Below are 23,607 nucleotides of genomic sequence, written 5' to 3' on the forward strand. Positions count from 1 at the left end.
ATGCTCAATTGCTAAGTGATCTGGAGGTCCCTGGATCATAGGTGGCCTCATGCAACAAATAGATGATCATCCTGATTTTAATTAGCTGCTTAAAATGTTATTCCATTGCAAAATATTGCCCAGTGTCCCAGTCCCCCTACGGTGACCCCGGGGTGCTGGGTTACAACATCCCCTCCTTGGGGACTGCAGGGTGGCCAGAGCACCCTTGAGTGCTGCTGGAGCACCAGTCACAGGGACAGTGGGGTGGGTTCTGAGCATGGGAGAAGGAGATGAGATGGGGGAAAGCCAACTCTCTAAGGCAGCTTACAAAAGCCATTTGCTCTACAAATGCTGATAGCCCAGTCTCCCTCCACTCCCTGTGCACCTTTTCCACTCCCCTGCCCCAAAAGTTGGAGGTTGGTTTTAGGAGTTAAACGCTGCTTTGGGCAGGCTGGAGTCAGCCCCGGTGCTGGGCGGCACCTCTGGTCCAGGGCTGGGGTTCACAGGGCTGAGCCCATCCTGCTGAGCCCCTTGAGACACTCACCACTGGGCCCATGAATTGTATCACTCCCAAAGGCAGAACCAGCATTTTTCTATTCTGTGAATTTTCCGAGTGGATTCATCTGACTGATTCCTCTGCTTTCCCAGCCCAACAGCAGGATTTCCAGGAGGAAGGAAGTCCTTTCCCAGTGAGGGTAATCAAGCATCTCACCAGCAAAGATACAACACAGCCGTTCACATGCCCAGAGCATCGTGCCAGCTCCACGTCAGCCGCCGAGCCTCCCCGTCTCCCCCCAGCCACGCTCCCTGTGCCCGTCTGAAGGGCTTGGGCACAACACATCAGGCCCCCACATAGACACAGCAGCCTTGATTTTTGCAGGGCACTGCTGCAAAACCAGCAATGACCGTGCCTGTTCCTGTGCTGAAAGGCAAAGTTGCCGATCTCTGTTATTCATCCCAAGTTTATGGGGAAATACAGATGACAAAGCAGCACGTAGGGAGCAGCTGTTCCCCCCGATGGAATGATTCACCCATGTCCATGAAAAGAAGTTGCCACTCTCTGAAACAGACACAGCCCAGCCCAAGGTCAGGTTTAGCTCTTACAACTCAGTACCACTGGGCCAGGAAAGGCAGGAATTTGCACTTCAGTCACGAATGCCAAAATCATTGTGTGCCCAATGCCAAGTTTCTGTTTGGGGCAGGACAGTGTCTCAAGCCAACGCCTTCCCCATGGAGAACTTCTTCACCACCTTTCAACATGAAATCTGTCCCCAGCTAGCCCCCAATATTATAGAGTCACAGAATCATAGAATCATTTTGGTTGGAAGAGATCCTCAAGATCATAAATTCCAACCATTAACCTATCTCTGGCACTAAACCATGTCCCTAAGAACCTCATCTCTGCATCTTTTAAACCCCTCCAGGGAATGTGCCTCCACCACTTCCCTGGGCAGCCTGTTCCAATGCTCGACAACCCTTTCCAGGAAGAAATTTTTCCTGGTATTCAATCTAAACTTGCCTTGGCACAACCTGAGGCCATTTCCTCTCATCCTATCGCTTGTTAATTGGGAGAAGAGACCAGCATCCTCCATGCTACAACCTCCTTTCAGATACATGACTCAAATACAGCACTGATTAAAGCGGTGGGTGACAAGGTCCTAAGCAGCTGCTTCTTTACAGTGGATCCAAAAGAGTCAGAGGCAGAACAGGCTGGAAGAAGACAGTGCTAAGGACATGTGCATTCAGGAGACCTGCAAGCAAAATAGAGCTGCAGCTTAGAGGCTGCAACAGCAAATGAGGGCAATACATTTATAGAGTGAAAGCAACTTGAACATTGATCAAAAGTACAGAGAAAGCATCAGGGAGATGTGGAAATAACAGAAACTTTAACTCAGAATCCTACCTGCCAGTGCAATAAATACTAATGGAATAAGTTGGAGAAAGGGGAGGTTTCCTTGGAAAAGCAATAGCAAAAACACTGGGATTGATTTCCCATCAAACAAGATTTGACAAAGTAAAGCAATTAAGGGCTGAGAAACAAAACCTAATTTTAGAGGGGTGATAGGCAGGATAAATGAGTTTCCGAAGAACCAATAATCAAAGCTTTTGAGTTCACTTCAGGGCCACTGACACTGGCTGAAAATAAAGTGCCCAGCATTTCAACAGGCTGTGCCCTTCGAGCACCTGCCATCCAGAGGGTCTCTTCTGCCGTTCAAGAACCAACAAAACATGTTTCTAACCTCAAGGTTCTCTTGACCCATAACACTCAGATTCATCCACAGAAGTGACTCGCACTCCATATAAAAAGCTGCATCCATACACTGGGCACCACCATCAACCTCCTGTCTCCCAGTCCCCAGCTCCAGAGACAAAAGTGGTGAGGCAATACAACTGTCCTCTTCTTTTTGGCCTCATGGGCCACTGGAAACTATTTCCATTCCCCACCAGTTCCTCTGGCAGAACAGGTTCCCACAAATGTTCCTTCTTAGCCTGGACACATATCCATATGTGTACTCCCAAGAAAATAATTGTCCTCATCATATAAGCCTGAAGACTGCTGTTCTTCCAGTTGCCTTAGCCAGTTTTTGTCCAGTTTACCCTAGGAGATATACACCTGAAGGCAGCACTGAAAATGACCCTGGATCTTTCTCTTCCTGAGCAGCTCATTGTTGCCCATGAAAAATCTCCTGTTGCTTCCCAGTGAGTCTGTCTGAGCGGGGAAACTGGAAGGTTTCTGCCTAGTTTGATGGTTGATGATGCATCCTGTGAGGGACTCCCCAGGACTCCCACTGGCATCAATAACGTTGCAAGTAATGAGTTCATTCGGTGCCCCAGGCCAACTTTGTACTCCAACATAAATTTGTTATTGCTTCTTATCTTCAGCTTCCCAAGTGCTGGTAAATCACCAGTGTACAAATTCATGCAAGGTCTTCCACTACCAGGATGGGTGTCTCCGTATCCTCGATGGTCCCTCAATGAGCCAGAAAGCAAAGCCCCTTTGTCTGTTCCTCAGTCACCCCATTCCAACCTTGCTGAGTAGGCTCCACTGTGCCATGCACCGCAAGAGAAGCTCATCACAGCAGCCTGTTAATTGCTGGAGTAACGACTTAGATGTACCAAAAAATCCACGTGCCTAATTAAATAATTAAACACAGCCTGACAACTGAGGAACATAATCACGCGTCCAAAAACCAAATACACTTCCAAAGCACTGGCAGCAAGAAATAGGAAGGGATTCACCTCTTGATCACCCTGCACTTCCCGTCAGCGAGACTTGCTGATGGGTCTTGTCATTTGGATTAGAGACCAAGTGTAAGTAACGGCACCTCCGTTCTCTGGTGCAGCCTTTGATCTCTGCCCAAAGAGCTGCTGAATCCCAAGCTCCAGTGGGCAGCTGCAGCAGAAAAGCAGGGCTAAATCTGGCCAGGTTGCTGATTTACCACAGGACCAAGGAGTGGGTGCTGCATGGGGCTCTGTGGAGACCTCTGTGTAGGGTCTGCCAGCACAGCCTGCGATGGAAAATGTTCAAGGTGCTGACCCAGCTCCCCAGTGCAAACCTGGTATGGGAAAGGTCAGACTCATGTCTCATCTCCCATGCGCTTGTCCAATTTAACAGCAGTCTTCAGCAAAACAGCAAATCCCACTCCCTCCAGCCACATGTACCAGACCCAAAGGGTTAAAGTATCGTTTTCCAGCAAGGAGAAGGCAATCTATCTCACCTCCTTCAGCCTCGCTTTTTCAAGCAAGCTTATAAAACCCACTTAAAATATTAATACTGAGATGGTCAGAACTGCATGGGCTAAATCGGAATTTGAAGAGATTAATTCTCTATTACAATCTGAGCCTTGATTTCATAATCTTAGAAAGGAAATTCCCTGAGACTCTCCTGGGCTGCGACGCAGCATCTCGCCAGGACACCAGGTTTGACAACACCAAGATCTGACAGCAGCCAGAATCTGACATACTTTCAATTCTTAAAAACAAGCAGCAGCAACATGGGCTAGTGGAAGGAGGGAGAGGAGACGGGAAATCCAGGGCTAACGGAAAGGCCTGGGACGCTGCCAATATTTTACATTCTTCGTGACACAGTTTGGTGCTGGCTCCATTGCCTGATGTGATTAGTCTGAGAAAAACTGCCCGGTGCCTTCCCAGACCAGTGCTGTCAAGGTGGCTCTTGATCCCCACTCTGCCCACAGCCAGTGTCCCTGTGGTCAGCAGGAGCCCTGCAAGTCCCCAGGTGCCCATGTGGGAGGTTCATTATTTCTTTCCTCTGAACTTGGCAATGTATCTGGAAGAGCACCGGCACACTTTCAGTCCAGATCTTATTCACACACAGACGCAGAGGGGAAAAATCTCTTCCTAGAGGAGCAGAGAAGACCTAGGATGTTTTTTAGTTCCAGAATAGTTCTGCTAAATGATTGCATCTCACAGCACTGGCTGCTGGAAAAGCAAAGTACTTCTTCCTCATCCCCAGCTTCTCACAAACCCTGCACCGGGTTAATAGAAACTCTTTTCTGAGTCAACATGGTTAAACTAGTGCAAAACCCCTACACGCCCAACCTTGCATATGTTTCCACCATGCTTATATAAAGTGATTAGTGATAAACCGATAAAAATCCAGTGTGTGGATGAAGCGAAATAGCTGGATGAACCCATCACAGGGCTTCATTGGAGCAGCTGTACCACTCACACCGAATGTAGAGCCCCTCCTTACCACTGAAAGCTGAGAAGCAAACCAGACAATCACATTGATTCCTCCCTGCCCCAGCCTTTGAAACCAAATCCTCTCCCCTGTGCTTGCTGCAAAATGCCGGGTCCCAGCACTGAGCATGTCTGAGCCCGCGATGCTGCTCAGGAGGGTGAAGATTGCACAGGGTTATCCAAAGCAAGGATAGATCCCCCAAACGGCAGCACTGCTATAAACGGTCATGGTGCCATTAATGGACCTTGGCTTGCCTCTTTGCTAACTGCGCAGATCATTTCTGTGCAGCGGAAGTATAAGTAAATAGATGAGAGCATATAAGAGAATGTATCTCTCTAATTTATTGAAGTTGCTGAGATGTGTCAGGGCAATTTTTAAAAACTGCTCAAGCACTCAAGAGCTTAAACTCTATCAGTCCCTAAAAAGTTCATTATTTCTGGCTGTATTTATAAATCTGGGTAAGTGCAGGTCCATTTAGCCTCTGTAGCAGAAGCGTATTGGGGACTCAGAGCACACAGTGGAGAACCAGAGGAACCACACTACTGCATTTGCAATAATTTAGAGCTCCCCTAGGTGTCCAAAAAATGTAAAAAAGCGTCCAAAACCAGGCCCAAAGAAACAAGTTTCCTACATCTGCACTGCACTGGCACAACAAGAGCTCTTGTTTGCTGAACATGTGTAAAAAACACTGCTCATTTTTCACGTCTCTGAGCAACTTCATACATTTGGCTCCAGAAGACGGTGTTGGAAAAACCAGGACCCTTTGAACGAAGCAGAAACCTGTGCTCAGGTTCCGTGGTGCACAATCAAGCAATACCCTGCTGCTGGAGCTGCTGGCAGCGCTGGCTCCAGCCTCTATTTTCTCGGCACCTTGGTTTATTGGTTTGTAAAGCAGGTAAACACCCATCTCCAGGCTTGTAGAGCTCCTGTGTGGCTTAACCATTTGTCACATCAGTGATTCTGGAGCTGGGATGGGCTAAGGGTACAAGACTGGTAGAGTTACAGCTGCAAAAGTGATGATTGCCATGTTAATAATTAGCATCTGTTGCCATCAGAGCCTGTAAGGCAGATCCAAGCAGGGATGGAAATGCCGTGCACTGAGCCAGCATCTCCAACAGGTTTGTGGCTGGTCACCAAGACTCTCCAGCTTCCCAGGGCCCGCAGGAACTGGTGCAGCCTCTTGGAGACACTGAAAATTGTGTGTTTAGAACAGGGTCTGTGTGTCTGGTAACAGGACCTGAGACTCTTTCTTGCCAAATGAGAAAAAACACCACCCCACAATGAATCCTCGTGCTTCTTGCACTGAAAAGCATTTTGTTCCCAAAGCACAAAGCTAAACATGGCCTGCATCGGCTCCTGAAGAAGACCTCACTCAGTCGATTCATGGAGTGACGCACACATTTGCTGCCCGAGGGATTTCCAGCCCCAGAATATGCTCAGACCCACCTGAGCAATGGACTCCAGGTTGGGGTTACACTCCTGCTGCTTTCAGGCACTGCTGTTTTCTGCCTGTGCTTTGAAAAGCTCTGCCTTGCCATCAGTCCTTGCAGCTCAGAAGCTGAGCTGGGCAGAAGCATTCACAGAAGCCTCAGCACATGCCTGTCAAATCACCCCGGTGCCTGCCGAAACAGCGGAGATGAATAGCAACGCTCCCATCCTGGTCCTCTCGTATTTTAACGAACACATAACAGCTCAGTGAACCTTAGAAAATACACTCTGGAGTCACCTTCCCTACCAGGAATCTTTTTTCCATCTCGGCGGTCCCCTGACAACCCAGCCAGGATGGCAGATCCAGCGCACAGGTGCCCCCGCGGCCGGCAGCCCCCTCCCCTGTGCCCCTTCCCTCGGCACACAGAGCAGCGCCGGTGAGAGGTTTGCAGAGAAACCAGGAGTTCCGAAGCGTAATCCTGAACAGATGGCAGCTCGAGCCGTGCAGCCTCAGAAGGGCACTTTTAAAAGTAAATAGCAACAAATGTTTTGGTGTATAATGCGTTGAAATCTTGATCCCACACAGAGCCTTTTTTTTTTTCTTTTCCCAGCAGCGGCAAATGGCTGGGGACAAATGCTGCTGAAAAGAAAGAAGGAAAAAGATCTCAATCAATTAAATGTTTTAGAAACAATTGTGTTTCAAAATCAACAAGAAGAATTCATGAAAATCAATCCTAATTCAAGAGGGCTGTACTGATTTGTTCGTCTTTCCTTGCCTAAGCAACCAAAGCAATAAAAATGATAGCTCCATCTCAGGCAAGGAAGCAATTGAAACTTCAAAAATGTTCAACAGCGGCTGATGAAGCTTGATGCAGTCTCCATGGCCTGAAAGCTAAATATTCTGCAAGAGAAGCAATGTACCAGGCAGATGAGTGGGAGTTTCAGATAACTCCTACCCCTTCAGCTCCCTTCTCTCAACAAAGCCAAGGTAAGATTGTCCTGCCACAAGGGAAAAGCAAAAACTGTTTGTATCAGCAAAGGCAGCGCACAGACGGGAGCTGCCTCGGTTGCTCTTTGTCAGCTGGAAATGGCTGCTCTGCTCTTACACTGTGGCCACCACCACAGGCGTGGCAACGGGGCAAACCTCCCAGCAAGGAAGTGCAGGACTTGCCATGCAGACCCTGCTGTGCCTTCCTGAAACGCCATCACCGCAGGAACACAGTCAGTGTGAGGCAAATCTGCAGTTCTCCCGCTGTCCCGGAGGATGGGCTTCTCGGGAAAACCAAAGTCGAGGGTTGGGGCACCTGCTGCTCCCTAGGCCTGGTCCCACCTCAGTGTCACACAAGGAGAAAGGCACTTTTCAGGCTGTCACCCTGGCAGGGAGGGGGGGACCACTAGCAAACATGACAACGTTGCTTCAAATAAATGCCATTTCTGCCAGAATTTCCCACTTGAACACAGGGCAGGGGGGACGCATCACTCTGCCAGGGTTTACCCTGCTCCGAGCTGACCTGAAGTCATGTGAACGAGACTCCAGCAGCACCCAGCCTTGCGCAAACTGTGTCCAACCACCTCCTGACGGCTCCCTGGCAGCGCAGAGAGCAAGAGGGACCAGAGCACGGCACCAGCACACGCGGCCTCACGGCATCTCACCCTGGCATCACCAGCAACGGCCTCTGAGCTTCGTCTTGAGGCAGGAAAACTCAGACTCAAGTGTGGGCTTAGAGGTATTTGGAAGATAAAAGCTTCCTAGATAGCAAGGACACGCTCCCAAACGAGGGTTTCTGTTTAACAGGCAGCGACAACACACTTTGTCACTGCTTGTTCGCTAAAGGGGAGCCAAAATTTGAGGCAGAAAAACCTGGGAATAACAGTGTGGAATGAAATGAGGAAAGGCACTTAGGGGAGAAAGAGGGAAAAAAAAAACCCTGTAGAGAAAACATAGCAGGAAAAAAAGAGGAAATGTAAAACATGGTCTGGAGAAGGATCTCAGACATCTGAGATTTGCACAGGTTAAGATTTTCTTCAGTTTGCCTTTTAAAGTAACGAATGTTGTTAGACTTTCATCTCCCCAGCACAATCACAAAAGTTATCGGAGACACTCCATCCTTTTTCCTACATGTCTAGTGGAACCAGCCAGACATTTTAGGAGGCAGTCAGTAGAGACCTATCTGCCCTGTTGGGGTTGTAACTCATGGGAGTTAGATGCCACTTGATAACTCCATATATATTTAAGATTTTGGTGACTTGTTCTGCTATTTCCTTCAATGCATTCTTACTACTGCACCTTGAGCAAATGCTTCTTTGAGGAGTTGGCATGTATTTCTCTGTAGCACTGAAAGAGAAATTGCAAAGAATATTTTTAGGGAAGCAGCCCTGCTCAAGATGGCACCCAGGACTTGGGGTTCTCTGGCAGTAATGTACAGCTAAATTTCCTTCTTGTCTTTTACTTCATAGAAAACCACACTGCAGTTTCACTGTGCCTCAGCAAAGGCCAGGATCCAAGAATAAGACACGAGGCCAAAGTTCTTACAGGGAAAGAGAAAAACAGGCAGAGATTTACGCTCTGCCAGCCCCTGCCTGGGCCAGCCCAGCGACACAGGCATCTGTTTGTCCTGCCGTTCAGCACCAGCGTCACCCGGCAACCAGAGATGCCGGTTGCTCACCAGAGAAGGTGCAAGAAGGTGACTTGGCGCTGGTGAGGCTGCACCTCAAATACCGTGTTCAGTTTTGAGGCGCTCATTACAAGAACGACATTGAGATACTGAAACAAGTTCAGAGAAGGGAATGGAGCTGGTGAGGGGTCTGGAGCACAAGTGTGATGGGAGTGGCTGAGGGACCTGGGGGGTTCAGCCTGGAGAACAGGAGCTGAGGGGAGACCTTCTCACTCTCTGCAACTACCTGAAAGGAGGTTGTAGCATGGAGGTTGTTGGTCTCTTCTCCCAAGTAACAAGCGCTAGGACAAGAGGAAATGGCCTCAAGTTGTGCAAAGGGAGGTTCAGATTGGGAAAAATTTCTTCCTGGAAAGTGTTGTCAGGCATTGGAACAGGCTGCCCAGGGCAGTGGTGGAGTCACCATCCTTGGAGGGGTTTAAAAGATGTGTACATAAGGTTCTTAGGGACATGGTTTAGTGACAGTGTTGGGTTAATGGTTGGACTCGATGATCCAAATGATTCTATGATTCTATGACTGAGTACCCCAGGGCAGGGTGGCTGCCTGCGGCTGTTCCTGGGGAGGTGCAATTGCAGGGAGCAAAGTTGCAGAGCCTGGCCATGGTGGACTGAAGGGCTGTTGCCAGAGTCAGCCGGCTCATCTGGGCACAGAGGAACAGTCCTGCCTGTCACACTGAGCCCTGTCCTTTGTCAGAGGGTGAGCAGAGCAAACCATTTACCCTGCAGCATAGCCACATTTGCAAGCACATCTTTCCTCAAATATATCCATTATACCTGTTTATTTAGCTGGGATTCACTGGAAAGATTTTCTGTGAACTGGGTGAGAGATTAAAACTGTATTTATTCCTGAGCCACCCAGTCATATGACCCATTTGTTACAACAGAGAGAGGAATTACATGACCTCACTATTTTTTTTTTTTTTTTAATGTCAAAACTGCCTAGGATGTGTCCTCAGTTGCTTGTTGGGCTTTGGTTTGGTTATTTCATAATCACATGCTAAATCATCACACGGCTGATGTGAAGGCAAGGCATGTTTTATTTGCCTGATACCACTTGTGGAGCTGAGCAGCTGGAGATCCCTCCTGAACCATCCTCCTCCTCCTCCTGGGAGCGCAGGTGAAATTGTGATCTGGCTTCTGAGATACACACAGCTCTGGGGTGAAGTTCATGCAGTTCAGGGCTGCCCTGGGACAGAGGAGATCTATGGTTGTCACAGTAATCTCCAAACCCTCCACAATCACTGATTATCATCAAGAAGAATAAACAGCTGCTAAGACCCTTAGTCTCTGCCTTACAGAAAACACATTTTAATTCTACCTTGGCATCAGCCAGTTGAAGGCAGTGGACTTACATGCAGCCTGAATCTTCCCTCAGTATCTTCACCCAAACGACTTCCAGCTTTGCACACAGAGGTTAAATTCTACGACATTTATCTTCAGTACTTGAAAAAACCCTTTCATTGCCCTATTTTGAGAGGGTAGAAAGAAACATACTTGTGTATATGCTAAAAGATCATCTACCTTTTTCCAAAGGTTGTCTACTCAAAAATCAAGAAGTTACTAACAGCTTATATTTATACAGTGTTGCTCATCCCAAATATAAACACCAAACTATAGGACTGTCTATGTCTCATGTCACCTCCTGCTGAAAAGTGGAATAGGGCAGGTGTCTAATCATTCAGTATAGTTGTTCCCAGCTGTGTAGGGGGTGAAGAAAAGAACATGACATTCCATGAAGAATTCAAGGACAGAGAAAGCAAGGGACAGCCAGCTTAATACTCTTCTGAACTATTGGTGCAGGTTGCCAGAGATCCCACTCCAGCATCTGAAGCTCCTGGACACAATTTTGTTGGGAGAGCAGGGAATTCATGCATTACGTTTGAAAAACACTTCTCCAGCCACAAGAATAAGCATTTCTCAGCTGGGATCTTCTGGTCCAGGCAGCAGTCAAATATAACTCAGATAAACTGGACTACTACAGGAGTCTGGATTCTTCACGCTGTGACGATGCATCTTTCCACATTTTAATCACTAATGCAGAATGCTCTTGAGTTGGCCAGATGCTGAGTTTCCAACACTGCTGATATCAAAGGGAGTTTTGCTGCCAAGTGCAGTCCTCTAGGGAACCGCACCCTCTGGGTAAGTTCTATGGTATTTTCCGGCCATGGTCACAGTCGGTAGGTGAGGGTGGCTACACTGTGCCAGACCAAGGGGCTGCCCAGCACAGTCTCCTTGGTTCCCACCAACGCCAATGGAGGATGCAGTAGGTGGGTGCATGAGCAAGGCACACTTACAGCAGCCCTCTCCTCTCACAGCTCCTGTCACCTCAGGACACCTTTAGCCAGAGGCAGTAATTTTGAGTATTTAATTAATAACCTTTGATGAATGTTTTCTTCATGACTTTTTTCTTCTTGCTTTTTGCACCTGGGTTGGGTTTAGCATCCAGCCAATATTTTGATATGAACGGAGTGTGCTGATACTCCAAGAGTTTGCTTCAGGTACTGTTTCATCCTTGATTGAGATGTCGTTTCGCCCAATATGACCTTCTCACAATAACTCTGCCTTGTTTTGCATGTGCAGAATTGGTTCTCCCCCACTCCCTCCCAGCAAAAGCAAGTCCTTGGCTTAGGGCATTGTGAGGGAGGCTCAGGAAGGTTAACTTCAGCCAAGGACAGCCACACTCTCCAGGCTCTCTTCAAAATCAAAGGTGAGAGATGATTCCCATTAACCATCCTCTGCTGGAGGAGTGTCTCTTTTCCTACAGTGATTATAGCCTCTGCCAGCTAAAGCCAGCCTTCGTGAATCACATCGGTACTTACAATCAGGAAGCGCTGCATGACACTGAAACAACACCTGGTAAAGCTGATGCTTATTTTAAATATTATAACATGCATTTCTAAAGAAGAACAATGTGATAATTCCATATTAAAAACAAAAACAAGAAAACACAACCAAAAAAAAAGAACAAAAACAACACAGAAGGGTTTTCGTGGAGAAAAACGGCAGGAGTTGTATGTAAGTAATGTTGTATTTGTACTTGGAGTTAGCTTCTGAGAGCTCTGAAGTAAGTACACATTCATATTTTCAGGGGTTGAATTAGCATTCCCCAATAAGATCACTCATCAGGACTACTTGTGTGAATGAGAGCTGCAAGGTTGCTGGATAGCATTTATATAGAAACAGGAATGTTCTCAAAATGCTGTAAATGGAGCTGTTTAAATTGTCTATCCAAATCTTGCATCTGATAACAGTAGCTGGAAGAAATGACACTTGCATGCAATCAGTCGCACGTTTGAGCTTGAATGCCTAATGCAGAAGGTTAAGCTTGGTTTCATCAAGACCAAGACCTCCTACACAGAGGAATCAAGACTATGTCTCTAACCAGTGTTCCTGGATCATGGCAGGGATTGTTCCTTCCCCACTAAATCATCGCCATTGATACTGCAGAAATAGGAACGATAAAGGGCTGATGGGGTCCTTGGCCCTCCTTAAGCCCCAAGCCAAAGTCAGTTACCCTGTCTCACTTTTGGCACCCTCGCACCCTTGCCTGAAGGAGAACACTGTATAGCTTCAGTCGCATGGTTTTCAAGGTCACTAGTGCACCTGCTGTGTCATTCTTACCGCGGAAATCAGAAAGAAGGGAGCTTCTTTCCCACTCCTAGTTCTGTTCCATTTAGGTTCTCACATCACCACCAAAGTACGGATATCCACAGTACCGTACAAGCAGAAACTGGATTGGATGAAGGGATGGAAAAGAGTGCATCTTTATGTAAACCTGTCCCCAAGAATGAAAATACCCACGAGGGAATCTGTACTGATTTCCTTTCAATGATCAGCAGCAAAACAGTTAATCATTTAGCTTCTGATTTTATTATTTTTAGGCCTGCAAGCCTTTCTTTTTATCTGCCATGTGTCCCCGAACCACTAGGAAATGGAAAACATTGACACTGACAAGTCTCCTTAGAGCTGGATGTTGAAAGTCACTGCAGAAAAGGGAGAAGAGTTCACACCTCAGTAAGGGTTATTGACAAGTTCGTTCTCATTTCGAGAAACCATAACTTGGGGCTCTCAGCAGACTTAGGTAATGTCCTATTTCAGGTCACACAATAATTTATTTTCACAATAAGTAGTAGAAATTTTTAACTTTATATAAAAAAACCCTTTATTGTGCAGAAACTGATGTGGATCCTTGGGAGATCATCGGTGTGAGCCACAGTACTGAGCAATGCTTTCATTCAGCCACTGTCTGCTGGGACTGGTAGACAGACCGGCTCCAAGAGCTCCTCCAGCCCTGGTACCTGCAGTTCTCCTCAGCTTTCCTGGCAGATCCTGGCATTTGTTCCTTTCCGCTCAACACATCCCAATCTCTCCCTGTTCTTCTCCTCTCTGTGGCCACAGAGACGTGAACACAAAACTTTCTGAGGTTAGTTCTAAGCACTTTGAGGACAAATTGTTGTATCTCTCTGCCATGCAAATGTGTTCGCCACTGCCACTCCGGATGGCAAATGTTTCTTGTCCTGTGAGCCTTTGCCCAAAAACTTCACCTGATTGCAAGACAGGAGTTGTAAGTGACTCCCAGGTCCTCTAGTTATCATCATCCACCTGGATGGGCATGGAAAACTAACAAAAGGAGGATTTTCAGCATTTGTCTAAACTTGGTCAGGCTGTCCAACTTCTTGATGCCAAGTATATTGCAGGTGATATTCTTAACCACAGATTTGTTAATGTTTTGGGCTTTTTTGTGTGTGTGTGTGGTGCTTTGGTTTGTGTTACTTTGTTATTGTCGTTGGGGTTTTTAATATTGATATCTCATTCTTGTTTTTATATCTATTTTCTACACAGTAAACCCACCCCACACTTTCTCTTCCTTTAATACTGGTCTCTACTTCTCCAAGTCACAAGTCAAACTCTAAGGTGCTTCCTCATTTGATTTGCTGGAGTAGAACACATTTGTGGGGTATAGAGTGAGTAAGAGTGAGGTAAGGATATTTGCAACCTGACCTAGTATCTGTGCATTTCATTAATCCTTCCTCCATCAACCACTTAACCTTTATGGGCATTCTTATTGCCTCTCATTGTATTGATTTCTGTCCATTTCTCCAATTTAGTGAGATCATGCAGTATTTTAAACCTGCCTTCTACTGCATAACTAGGTTTAGCCGAGGGGTAATTTACATCAATTTAAAGAATGAAAAATTAGTCTGAATATCCGGGGAAAACTTCCTAATGGTGAGATCTGCTAGAATGCATTGCTGTCTCTCCATGGGATTGGTGGCCCTTCCATTAGCATGTGCATTAAAACTGTACTGAAGGAATATAAGATTATAGATTGGACAGAACCATACTGAGTTAGGAGGAGAAAGACAGGCTGCAAAGTACCATCATCTCATCCTGGATTTGCCCCACTCCCTCTTCGTACCACCCACCAGTTCATGCTGAACCAACAATATCAACTAATTATGGGGACAGGATCCAACGTGCTGCTCCCTCCAATATTATTGCAGTTTCAGTTGTGATGGGAGTGTTGTGGTAGCTGTGGGACTTTAACTTAATGATACATTTTTCTTGGGGCCCACTGGATAGTTATCCCACCTTGATTTACCACCTGCTGGCAAGCTGTGAGGCATCCAAGAACACATGCTGGCATCAGTGGAAGGGGTTTGCAATCGCTCCCCAAGGCCACGTCTGAGCTCTGAGACCCAGAAAGGGTCCCTAAGTCCTGGGTCTGCGTGTGCTCCCTGGCTCCCACCTCGTCACATCACCTCCTACATTTCTATGTGAAAGAAAAAAAACCAGAACAGATGCCTGGGCTGGAAGAAAGCCAGAGCACTCTACAAACCCCTGACGTGGGACGCTGAGGTGTCCTGGAGGGCACATCTCTCCCCAGCCTGGATACAGCCAGGAGAACCATTAGAGATACCAGTCACTGCAGGAACACAACACACCTGAGATCCCAAGTCATCATCTGTCCCACAACATCACCTTGGCACACCCTGTTTCAAAGGCATCCCTTGGTTCTGTTACCATCCTTCACTTCTTAAAGAAATGACTACCTGATTCATTTTTTCAGCAGAATGGTTGAAAACTGGTAGCAGAAAGAAGCCTGTTTGTGCTGAGGCACAGATCAGAGATACAGGAGAATAAGGATTGCGGTTTAAAACATACTGCTGGCTACTAGTTTTGTAAAGACAATAGTCCAAGCAGAAACAAACATGTTCATTATGCACATCAAGTGAATTAGTTTAATTGCAGGAATGGCCAGAAAAAAGGTTCTTCTCCCCACCTTTTATAGAAGGGTTCTGTTATATTAAAAAAAAAAAAAAAAGCCTATTTTCATCTGAGGTTGTTATTGCTAGCAACCTCTTTTTCTTAAAAGAGGGCTTCTGTCAGCTCCTGAAAAAAGGAAACATCATTTTCAGCAACAAAACCCGACATATTTATATCAAAAGCCAAGTAGGCTGGTATGTATTTTGATTTTTTGGTGGGGGAGGCAGGCTTTTTTCTTTTCAGGTTCTTGAAATTCATCTGCCATGAATAAGCAGATTTTTCAAAAAATGAAATTTCCCTCTAAGAAAATTTCAAAGGAAATATTTCCATCAGCTCTGTTCAATTAGCAGCAGCACAAAAATGGTTCAAAAATGATTCAGTTTCACAGCTGCTCCCCTGAATCCTTCCAAGAGCTGGGAGAGCAAGAAGACTTGGCCATTTTGGATTTTCCCTTAAGAAGAAAATTCGAAGATATCCCTGTAGTGATGGGGATGTACATAGGACAAAGGGCTGAGCACAGACTCCACACTGGTCAAGCAGAACAGAAATCATTTTCTCCATGGCAGGAGGCACAGGCTACAAATTTTGTCAGATAACGAGTAGCCAGAGGCTGATACAAAAGACTAATTCTCTTAGTAAAACCCTTGGAGAGTATCCCAGTATGACTGCGAGGCTGGCAAGCTGCTGGAGAAGATGGGGAGAAAATGCAGCCATCTCATGAGGACACGGCCTCTGGATTTCTTGATTGCACTTTTCCTATATGGCACTTTTCATAATGCCCTCTGGCTAGAACCATTGAAATGAAACTTATTGATTGAAATTCTGATCCTATTGATTTTACACAAGAGATTTGCGCGAATATGAAAGAGCAGGAACTGCTCTGTAACCATTCCCATCTCCGTTTATTCCCTGCTGAACACAGACGGTAGGCTTGCTGGTCCATCTCAGTCCCCTGAGCTTCCAGAAACAAATTACCCAAAATTCAAATATACAGTACCTACTTGCTCACAAATGTGCGGTAAATATTACTGGTGTCTGAATACACTAACATTATTTATGAGTTCCCTTTTGCTTTCTTTTGTCTGCTTCTGCCTCACATATTTTCTTTAAGCACGTGCCATGTTTTTCCCCTTCATTTCAGAAGTGTGGAGGGAAAGAGGGAAGAATGTGTTCTGGGAGGAAGGTGGGATGGGAAACAGCACTGGGAGGAGATGACTTTTGCCTGGAAGGAAAGCGCCAGGGAAGTCATGCTTAAAATACCAGAATTACTATCAGAAATCGTATTCCTACCCCTAAAGGAAGGGTCCGCAAATAAGGCAAGTGCAGAACTCAGGACAGCAGGGCAGAAGTTGCCAGAGGAAGCAGCGAACACAAGTCTGACGTGGAAAACCAACACGGTGTGAGTGTTTGTTCTCCCACTCCCCACACCAGAAATGGGAGCGCTCTGCCTACCCCACGTCCCTGCGAGGCCCCAGCGCAGCCCAGACCCACCACACAGGGATGTTCCTGTCAAACCTCCTGTAGCCGTTTGATTTTTTGGCAGGGAGGTGGAATAGGGGTCAGAGGCAAAATCAGCTGCCTGCCTGTTCACATCTACTTCCCAACAACCAAAGCATCCTTGGCAGACTTCTTGTTTACTGAAGTAGTGGGTGTTCTTCCCATAAATCGGGCAGCAGTCCTTGATTTTGCTCATTTTTGTTCGAGGCATTTTAGTTTGCTGTGCTCAACTCTTTGTTCTTTCTTCCCTAGATCTTTTTATAGTCAAGACTGTCACATATCAATCAATGTTATGGATTAAAGTTGAATATATCGTGACTTGCCTGGGCCAGTAGGAAAGCATTTTAAACAAAGCCCTATTTATTTTATTTTCCCTGTTAATGTTTGTTTTCCTCTCTATTTCCAACCTTGTGAAATAGCAAAACCTGCCAGGAAAATTGCAGGATTTTAACTGGCTAGAATTCCTGAATAATTGTTAGATGTTGTGGCATGGTTAGTGACAAGAAGGTAGGTCATCTGGTGAGAAAGAGTCTGCGATTGCAGTGCAATACAATGGGAAAAACAAACAAACACACACACACAACAACAACAACCACCACCACCACAAAAAACACCCCCGAAAAACACTAAACAAAAAAAACCCCAACCACTAAATTACAGTGATGGAAAATATAATAAAAAATAGTGGTAAAACTTAGAACCATAGAATCATGAAAGTGAATAGAATCATTGCAAGTGAAAACTTGATGTGGTCTGTGGGAATCATTTTATGTAGAAGCGAAGTTTGGCCACAGAAGGATGAAAGCTGTGGCTGTGGAAGGTGATACAGGAACATCACAAATGAGTTTAGGGCAGAAAATTACCGAGCATGCAGTACACACAGCGGGTACTTGTGGGAAGGAAGAACTGGGGGCAAGAGGGTAAAATAGCTGTTTTCATATAATCACAGAACAGTTTGGGTTGTAAGGGACCTTCAAAGCTCACCCGGTGCCACCCCTGCCATGAGCAGGGACATCTGCACCAGCTCAGGTTGCTCAGAGCCCCGTCCAGCCTGGCCTGGGGTGTCTCCAGGGATGGGGCATCCACCACCTCTCTGGCCACCCTGGGACAGTGTTTCACCACCCTCAGTGTAAAGAATTTTTTCCTCATGCTGGAGAAGCTCAGGAGGCTGCCTGTGTGAGCGCTGGCAGACATGAACTAAGCCTGGGGCAGGTAAGATGCTGATGGGTACCCCCTTGTGCCTTGTTGCTGACTTGTGGAGTGCAAGTGCAGCACTTCTAGCTCTGTAACTTGATGGCTTGCATCGAGCATGTAGATGATTTGCATTGCAAGTGCTGATCAAAATTATTTAACCACGAGGCACTCCGGAAGGGCTCCTTGCAGGTTACATACACTGTGGGCTGGATGTGAGCACTGCGCACGGGAGCCATGGAGAACGCTCAGGGTGTGCGGGGAGCCAGGGCACCCACACGCTGCCCCGGCCACGCGTGTCCCCGTGCGGAGCTCGGCCCTGTGCCCCTGGGCCATGGCAGAACCCAGTGCCGGGTCACGGCGAAGTGGAGGCAGGAGCTCAGGTCCGGGTGAGGGCAGCGGCCCCGGGGAAAGCGCAGGAGTCCGGGTCACGGCCTCCCCCTGTGACCCGGGCCGAGCGGGACGGACACCCAGGCCGCGATCTCTCTCGGGGCAGGGCGGCGGAGAGGGTGTGCAGCCCGAGCCTGACCGCGCCGGGGCGCCTGCCCCCCAAGAGCCGCGGAGGGGCCGCTGGCCCAGGCGCGCCCTGGCCGGGACCCCCTCCGGCGGCGCCCCGCGGGCAGCGCGGCCCGGCCCGGCCCGGCCCTGGGGAACCGCGCGGGGCCGGGGCCGCCGCGAGCATGCGCGAGCCGCCCGCGTCACGGGAGCGGGCGAGGCCGGCGGGAGCGCGGAGCCCCGGCGCGCCCCCTCCCTCTCTCCGCCGCCGCCGCTCCCGCGCCTCCATCCGGCTCCGCCGAGCGCTGCCAGCGCGCTCCGCCGCCGCCGCCGCCCGTTAGAGACCCGCTGCGGAGAGGAGAGCGCGACAGCCGGGAGCACGGGAGAGGGAAGGACCCTCCCCCCGGCGCGAACCCTCTTTTTCTTCCTCCTCTTCCTCCTCCCCCGCCTCCGCCTCCGCCTCCCGGCCGGGAAGAGCTCGCCGTGCCCGCAGCAGCCCCGCTGGATGCACTGAGCGCTCGGGCGCGGGGAGAGGGGCAGGAGGGAGCCGGCAGCCCCGCCGCGGAGGCGCTGCGCTGCCCGGAGGCTCACGCCATCTGCTTTAATTCTTCGATTCCCCCCGCCCGCCGGTGGCTGGCTTTGCCCCTGCCTCCTCCTCTGTGCCCGCGGGAGCCAGCCCAGGCGGCGGCGGCGGGGGCTGCTCTTTTTTTTTTTTCCCCTTCTTTTTTTTTTTTTTTTTAATATTTTTTTTTAATAAATTTTCATCGCCGCCATGGGATGTACCCTGAGCGCCGAGGAAAGAGCCGCCCTGGAGCGGAGCAAGGCCATCGAGAAGAACCTGAAGGAGGACGGGATCAGCGCCGCCAAAGACGTGAAACTCCTCCTGCTCGGTGAGAACCCGCGGGCGGCCCGGTCACCCCCCGCTGCCCCGCGTCCCCTCAACCGCCGCCGCGCTTATCCCCCCCTCATCTCTCTTTCAACAGGGGCCGGAGAGTCGGGAAAAAGCACCATCGTGAAGCAAATGAAGTAAGTCCCGTGGGGGAAACCGCGGGGGGGGGGGGGGGGGGGCGAGTAAACGGCGTTGAATGGGCGGGAGAACGGGGCGGGGGCTCGTTGAGGTGAGTGAGGGCCGCGGGCGCCATGTTTACCTGAGGGGACCGCGAGGGCGGGAAGGCGAACGGCGGGGGGAAGGCCCCCGGCGCCGCCGCTCCCGCTGCTGTTCAGGGCCGACGTGGTGCTGAAGTGTCGGCCGGCGGCCTCGCCCGGCGGCGGGGAGGAGGGGAAGGTGCGGAGGAACCGCGGCCGCGGTTCCTCCGCACCTTCCCCTCCTCCCCGCCGCCGGGCGAGGCCGCGCAGATGTCCCCGGGAAGCGGACCGCTGTCACTTAAGCTTAATGTCGCGGTGTTATCTGCCGGCTCTGCGGATATGAATCAAGGCTTCCTATCGTTCAAAGCCCCTTTTTATTGAGATTTCAGCCTCTCCTTTTAATCAATGAAAGACGAGCGTGGCCGCCCGTCACCAAACCGTCCTGCCAGTCCTTGCCCTGGGGTCTGGGTCTCCCCAGGGTGCCTGGTGGGGACCGAGGTGGTTCCAGAGCCCGGGGGTGCCTCTCGCTGCTTAATTAGACATCACTGTGCAATAAACAGAAGCGAAAAACCCTATTGCGCGTCTCCTGCAACACATCACCGTGGCTGGAGTAATTGCATCCCATAGGAAAGCAGGTGTAGAGGAAGGCTAGTGAAGGGATGGAGGTGCTCCCGTGGCAGCGTTATTCTTCCTCCCTCCTCCCTTTTTAATTAAAATACAATGAAATACCCCGGCTTCCCACCGAAATAGACATGATGGGCTGGTTCGAGGCTGGCGCCATCACGGAACAAGCCCGGAGCGCTGTTTCAGGGTCTGGATTTCAGCTGGGGAGAGACACGGGGCGGTTTCTGCTTTGCGATGCCGGTGGTTGCAGAGGGATCCGTGGCTGGGAGGGGCCCCCCGGGGACCGGGGTTGCTCAGCGATGTGGGGAAGCAGCAGAGCTGGGTGTGGATGGGATGTAGGGAGGGGGTGCTGGCTGCGCTCCGCAGCCTCGGGAGCGGCTGCCTTTGCCGGGGGCCGGGCGGTGAGCTCGCCGCCGCGGGGGCAAGGGCTGTGCCGGCCGGCAGGCAGGTCCCGGCGCGGCTGCGGATTTCAGGCGGTTCGCGTGGTGGACAGCGCCCAGCGGGGACTCGAACCGCTGGCAACGCTGCCGCTTCGGCACCGCTCGGCTCCTCCCGGCGACGGCCGAGGCCGCGCTCGGCCACCTTCGGAGACCGCTCGGAGGAGGTCGGAGAGAAGGCGAACGGAGTCGGAAAAAACCGAAGGGGTTCATGGCCGCTCGGCAATCTGTTGCCCTGCACTCCCGTAGCCGCCCCAAGCGTGAGTGTGAGCGTGAGTGTGTGATTGTGCGTGTTAGTGTGCGTTGTGCGTGTGCCATGGGGGCAGATCGGGGCCTTCAGCCCAGCTTCTCACCAGCCAGAGTGGCTTAGCGGGTGACCCGGATATTTCTGTATCAATTCTGCAGCGGCCGTGTCCAGCCAAGCCCTCAGGGGCTCACAGGGGACTAAACCATTATCCCTGCCTGAGGCGACTCTTTTCCCAAGGCGCTGGGGGGGCTCACTGTGAGGAAGCTCACCTCCAGTGCACGGTGGTCTCCATAGCTTTTCCCACTGACATTTCTGTACCCTGCTTCTCTAAAGGCTCCAAGCTTCCCCTTTAATTGTTTGAAAAGGGGCTTTCCACCCCAACAGTTTGATTTAGGGCTAGGGTGAGTTTGGTTTGCATTTGTTTATGTGCAAAAGGTGGATCAAGAGAGATATTACTGCAGTTGAACACCTATAAATTATTTAATCTCTAGGAATTGCTTCTGCAGAAGCATGCTGGAATGGCGGGCAGTGGGTTTTGGTTGAAGGGAGAGGCTGTAGGTACCACAATAGCAGTGCGGCAGTGCTTACACCTCGAGCCCGCAGGCAGGAGGGCAGGTGGAGACCACTCTGGCTTACACAATTAGTGCAACTCTTGTTTTCCAAAGAGCAGAGCTCTTGTTTCTTGAAGCAAATTGCATCAAGATTGATGATTCTATGATTCTAAGATAATAACCTGTTTGTTGGACTAGATCAGCATATTGAGGACTGAAATATACCCTGTTATATATCTCTCTCTCTCTATATTTTTTAAATAAATATATAGGTACATTTTCCACGAAACAGTCTGAAAGTAACACATGCTAGGCTTGCCAGGCTTTGTACCTGACTTGAAAATGCCGAGAAGGCTGCTATGGTGAAAGGGCTTGTAGTGTCAGAAACTGGGAGGCGTCCGTCGGTGTGGAAACTCCAGTGAAGTGTGCGGAGGCTGGGTGGGGACAGCGGTGTTGCTATGAGCGCGGCAGCAGGCAGCTGGAGAGAGCCGCGCAGCCGCGGGGAGAGCGATGTGCAGGGAACAACTCGGGGAAATTAGCATTTCTGAAAATTGATTTAAATATAATGCAGGCATTAGCATTACACCTGGTCAAGCTCCATTAGATAGGCTTGCTGAGAACCTAATGAATTCTTAATAAAGATTAAATCGCGTGTTCATTAGATTTTGATGAAAGAGACTGCTATTTTATTTTTTTAATACTGTGTTATTGGTGTGCTTATAGATAATAAATCTCATCCTCATGAATTGCTAAAGCAGCTTCACACTTGGATATTGCCTTGAAAAGAGGCACAGGAATCTGTAGATAGATGAGAAAACACTAAGACAAAGGAAGATGAGTAGACATTGTTACAGAGGACTAAGAAAAGGTTATATGCTGTCCAGTTAATCCTTGAAATATTGGGTAGCAGGAGAAGTGACAAGTAGAAATCACAATAATTTCAGAGTGTAGCCAGGTTGAGGATTAGGACTTGTAAAATTAATTAAGCATGTTTTAGTGAAACACTGGGAGATACCTTTCAGCTGGTGATCAGGGAGTTATCCAGCAAAGCAAGAGGTACTGGTGAATGGCAGGGAAGTGGAACTGGAGGCCAGTGTGTACGTCTCGAACAGTGGCAACACAGGCTGGGAATGGCACTTTCCTTAGCACCCAAGGTCATTTTGACAACCTCAACCCTTGTACTTTGACTACGCCGATCTTGGCTTATTAGGTTTGCGTGTTATTTTTTAACAACCAGCCCTGCAGTCCGGATACTTTCACCCACCCCTTAAAATGTAAGGTTGGGGCCAAGCTGGTCAGGGGAAGAGTCCCAAAAGTCATGGTTCTGCCATGCAAGCCAATGACACTCCTGAGTGTGCCACAGTGTTCAGAATCAGGCTGTGACCAGATTCTAGTTTCACTCAGCTTAAACTAAAAAACAGACTTAACCAAGCAAATCTGCTGCCTCCTTTAAAGAACCAAGCCAGAGAGTGAGAGTTACCAGACAAAAGAAATTCTTCTTCCACTCCCACCACTCCATATAAGTAAATTCACTTTGGTGTAGGACTGCATTGGATGTCAAACCTTTTTAGAGCTTATATCTTGAAATAAATGTTGAGCACATGCAGAATTTGGAATATGTGATCTTCCTTCCTGGAATATGTGGATTGTAGCATGGAATAGAGACTGCTGTTATTCTAGGATGTTTTTGTGGGGACTTATAACATAGTGAATGTGTTTGTTCATCAAAAGCCCTAGCCTAGGAAGACACCAAGCATATCTCTGTCTGTTACTGCTCAGTAGAATAGTTAAATACGTGCAATGGTCCAGTGGTGAGCAGCGATGGACTGCTTGGGTGGGGACACCACCCACTGCCATCAGCGTGAAGCTTCTAGGGAATTCAGTGTTTAATTGCTAAGGCAGAGAGGCTGAGTTAGCTGCCGTGGCTTCCCAGACAAGGTCCTACCACCTACTCAGCAGCAGCCACTCTGGATGGCGAGGCAGGGCAATACTTCACCTTCCCCAATGAGGGGTTAGTGGTGGCTGTGGCATTCTGAAGGAAACGTGGCTTCACCTGCCCATAGGAAAAATCTTGGGGACTGGGGTTTGGTTTTGGATTTTGCCTCTGCAGAAGTAGCAGTTTCTGTTCCCTGCTGAGTTGGGAGCAGAGAGCTGGGTCTCACTCCCTCTCAAAAGATGCCAGAGCTTCCAGCCCTGCATGTCCTCTAAACCAGCTGTCTCACTTCTCCAGTAATGCTGGCAGTGCCTCCCTTGATAGGCTTCTTTGCTTTGCCATTTTTTGCAAAATGTTTTTAGGTTATGTACGACAAGGATGGGCATATGTAATGAGGAGAAAAATACACTAGCATACAATGCTTATCTTTAAATATCTACTATCTCATCCCGAACAGCCATCAGTCCCAATATCTGTCTGATATATTGTTTTGACCTT

The 23,607-nt window shown here is 48.9% G+C and overlaps 1 protein-coding gene across 2 annotated transcripts in view; it reads left to right on the forward strand.

Moving 5' to 3' along the window:
* Positions 1-19,003: 19,003 nt before the first annotated feature.
* Positions 19,004-23,607, forward strand: part of GNAO1 (G protein subunit alpha o1) — a gene marked incomplete at its 5' end in the record, with an annotated part of 144,778 nt that continues 140,174 nt past the window's right edge. For both annotated transcript variants that reach the window (XM_082063177.1, XM_082063176.1), the window contains 2 exons: positions 19,004-19,121; positions 19,215-19,257. In XM_082063177.1, coding sequence (XP_081919303.1) covers positions 19,004-19,121; positions 19,215-19,257 — 161 coding nt within the window. The remainder of the gene's footprint in view (positions 19,122-19,214; positions 19,258-23,607) is intronic.

The sequence above is a fragment of the Streptopelia decaocto genome (genome assembly GCF_964273445.1).
Source record: "Streptopelia decaocto genome assembly, chromosome: 11".
Taxonomy (NCBI): Eukaryota; Metazoa; Chordata; class Aves; order Columbiformes; family Columbidae; genus Streptopelia; species Streptopelia decaocto.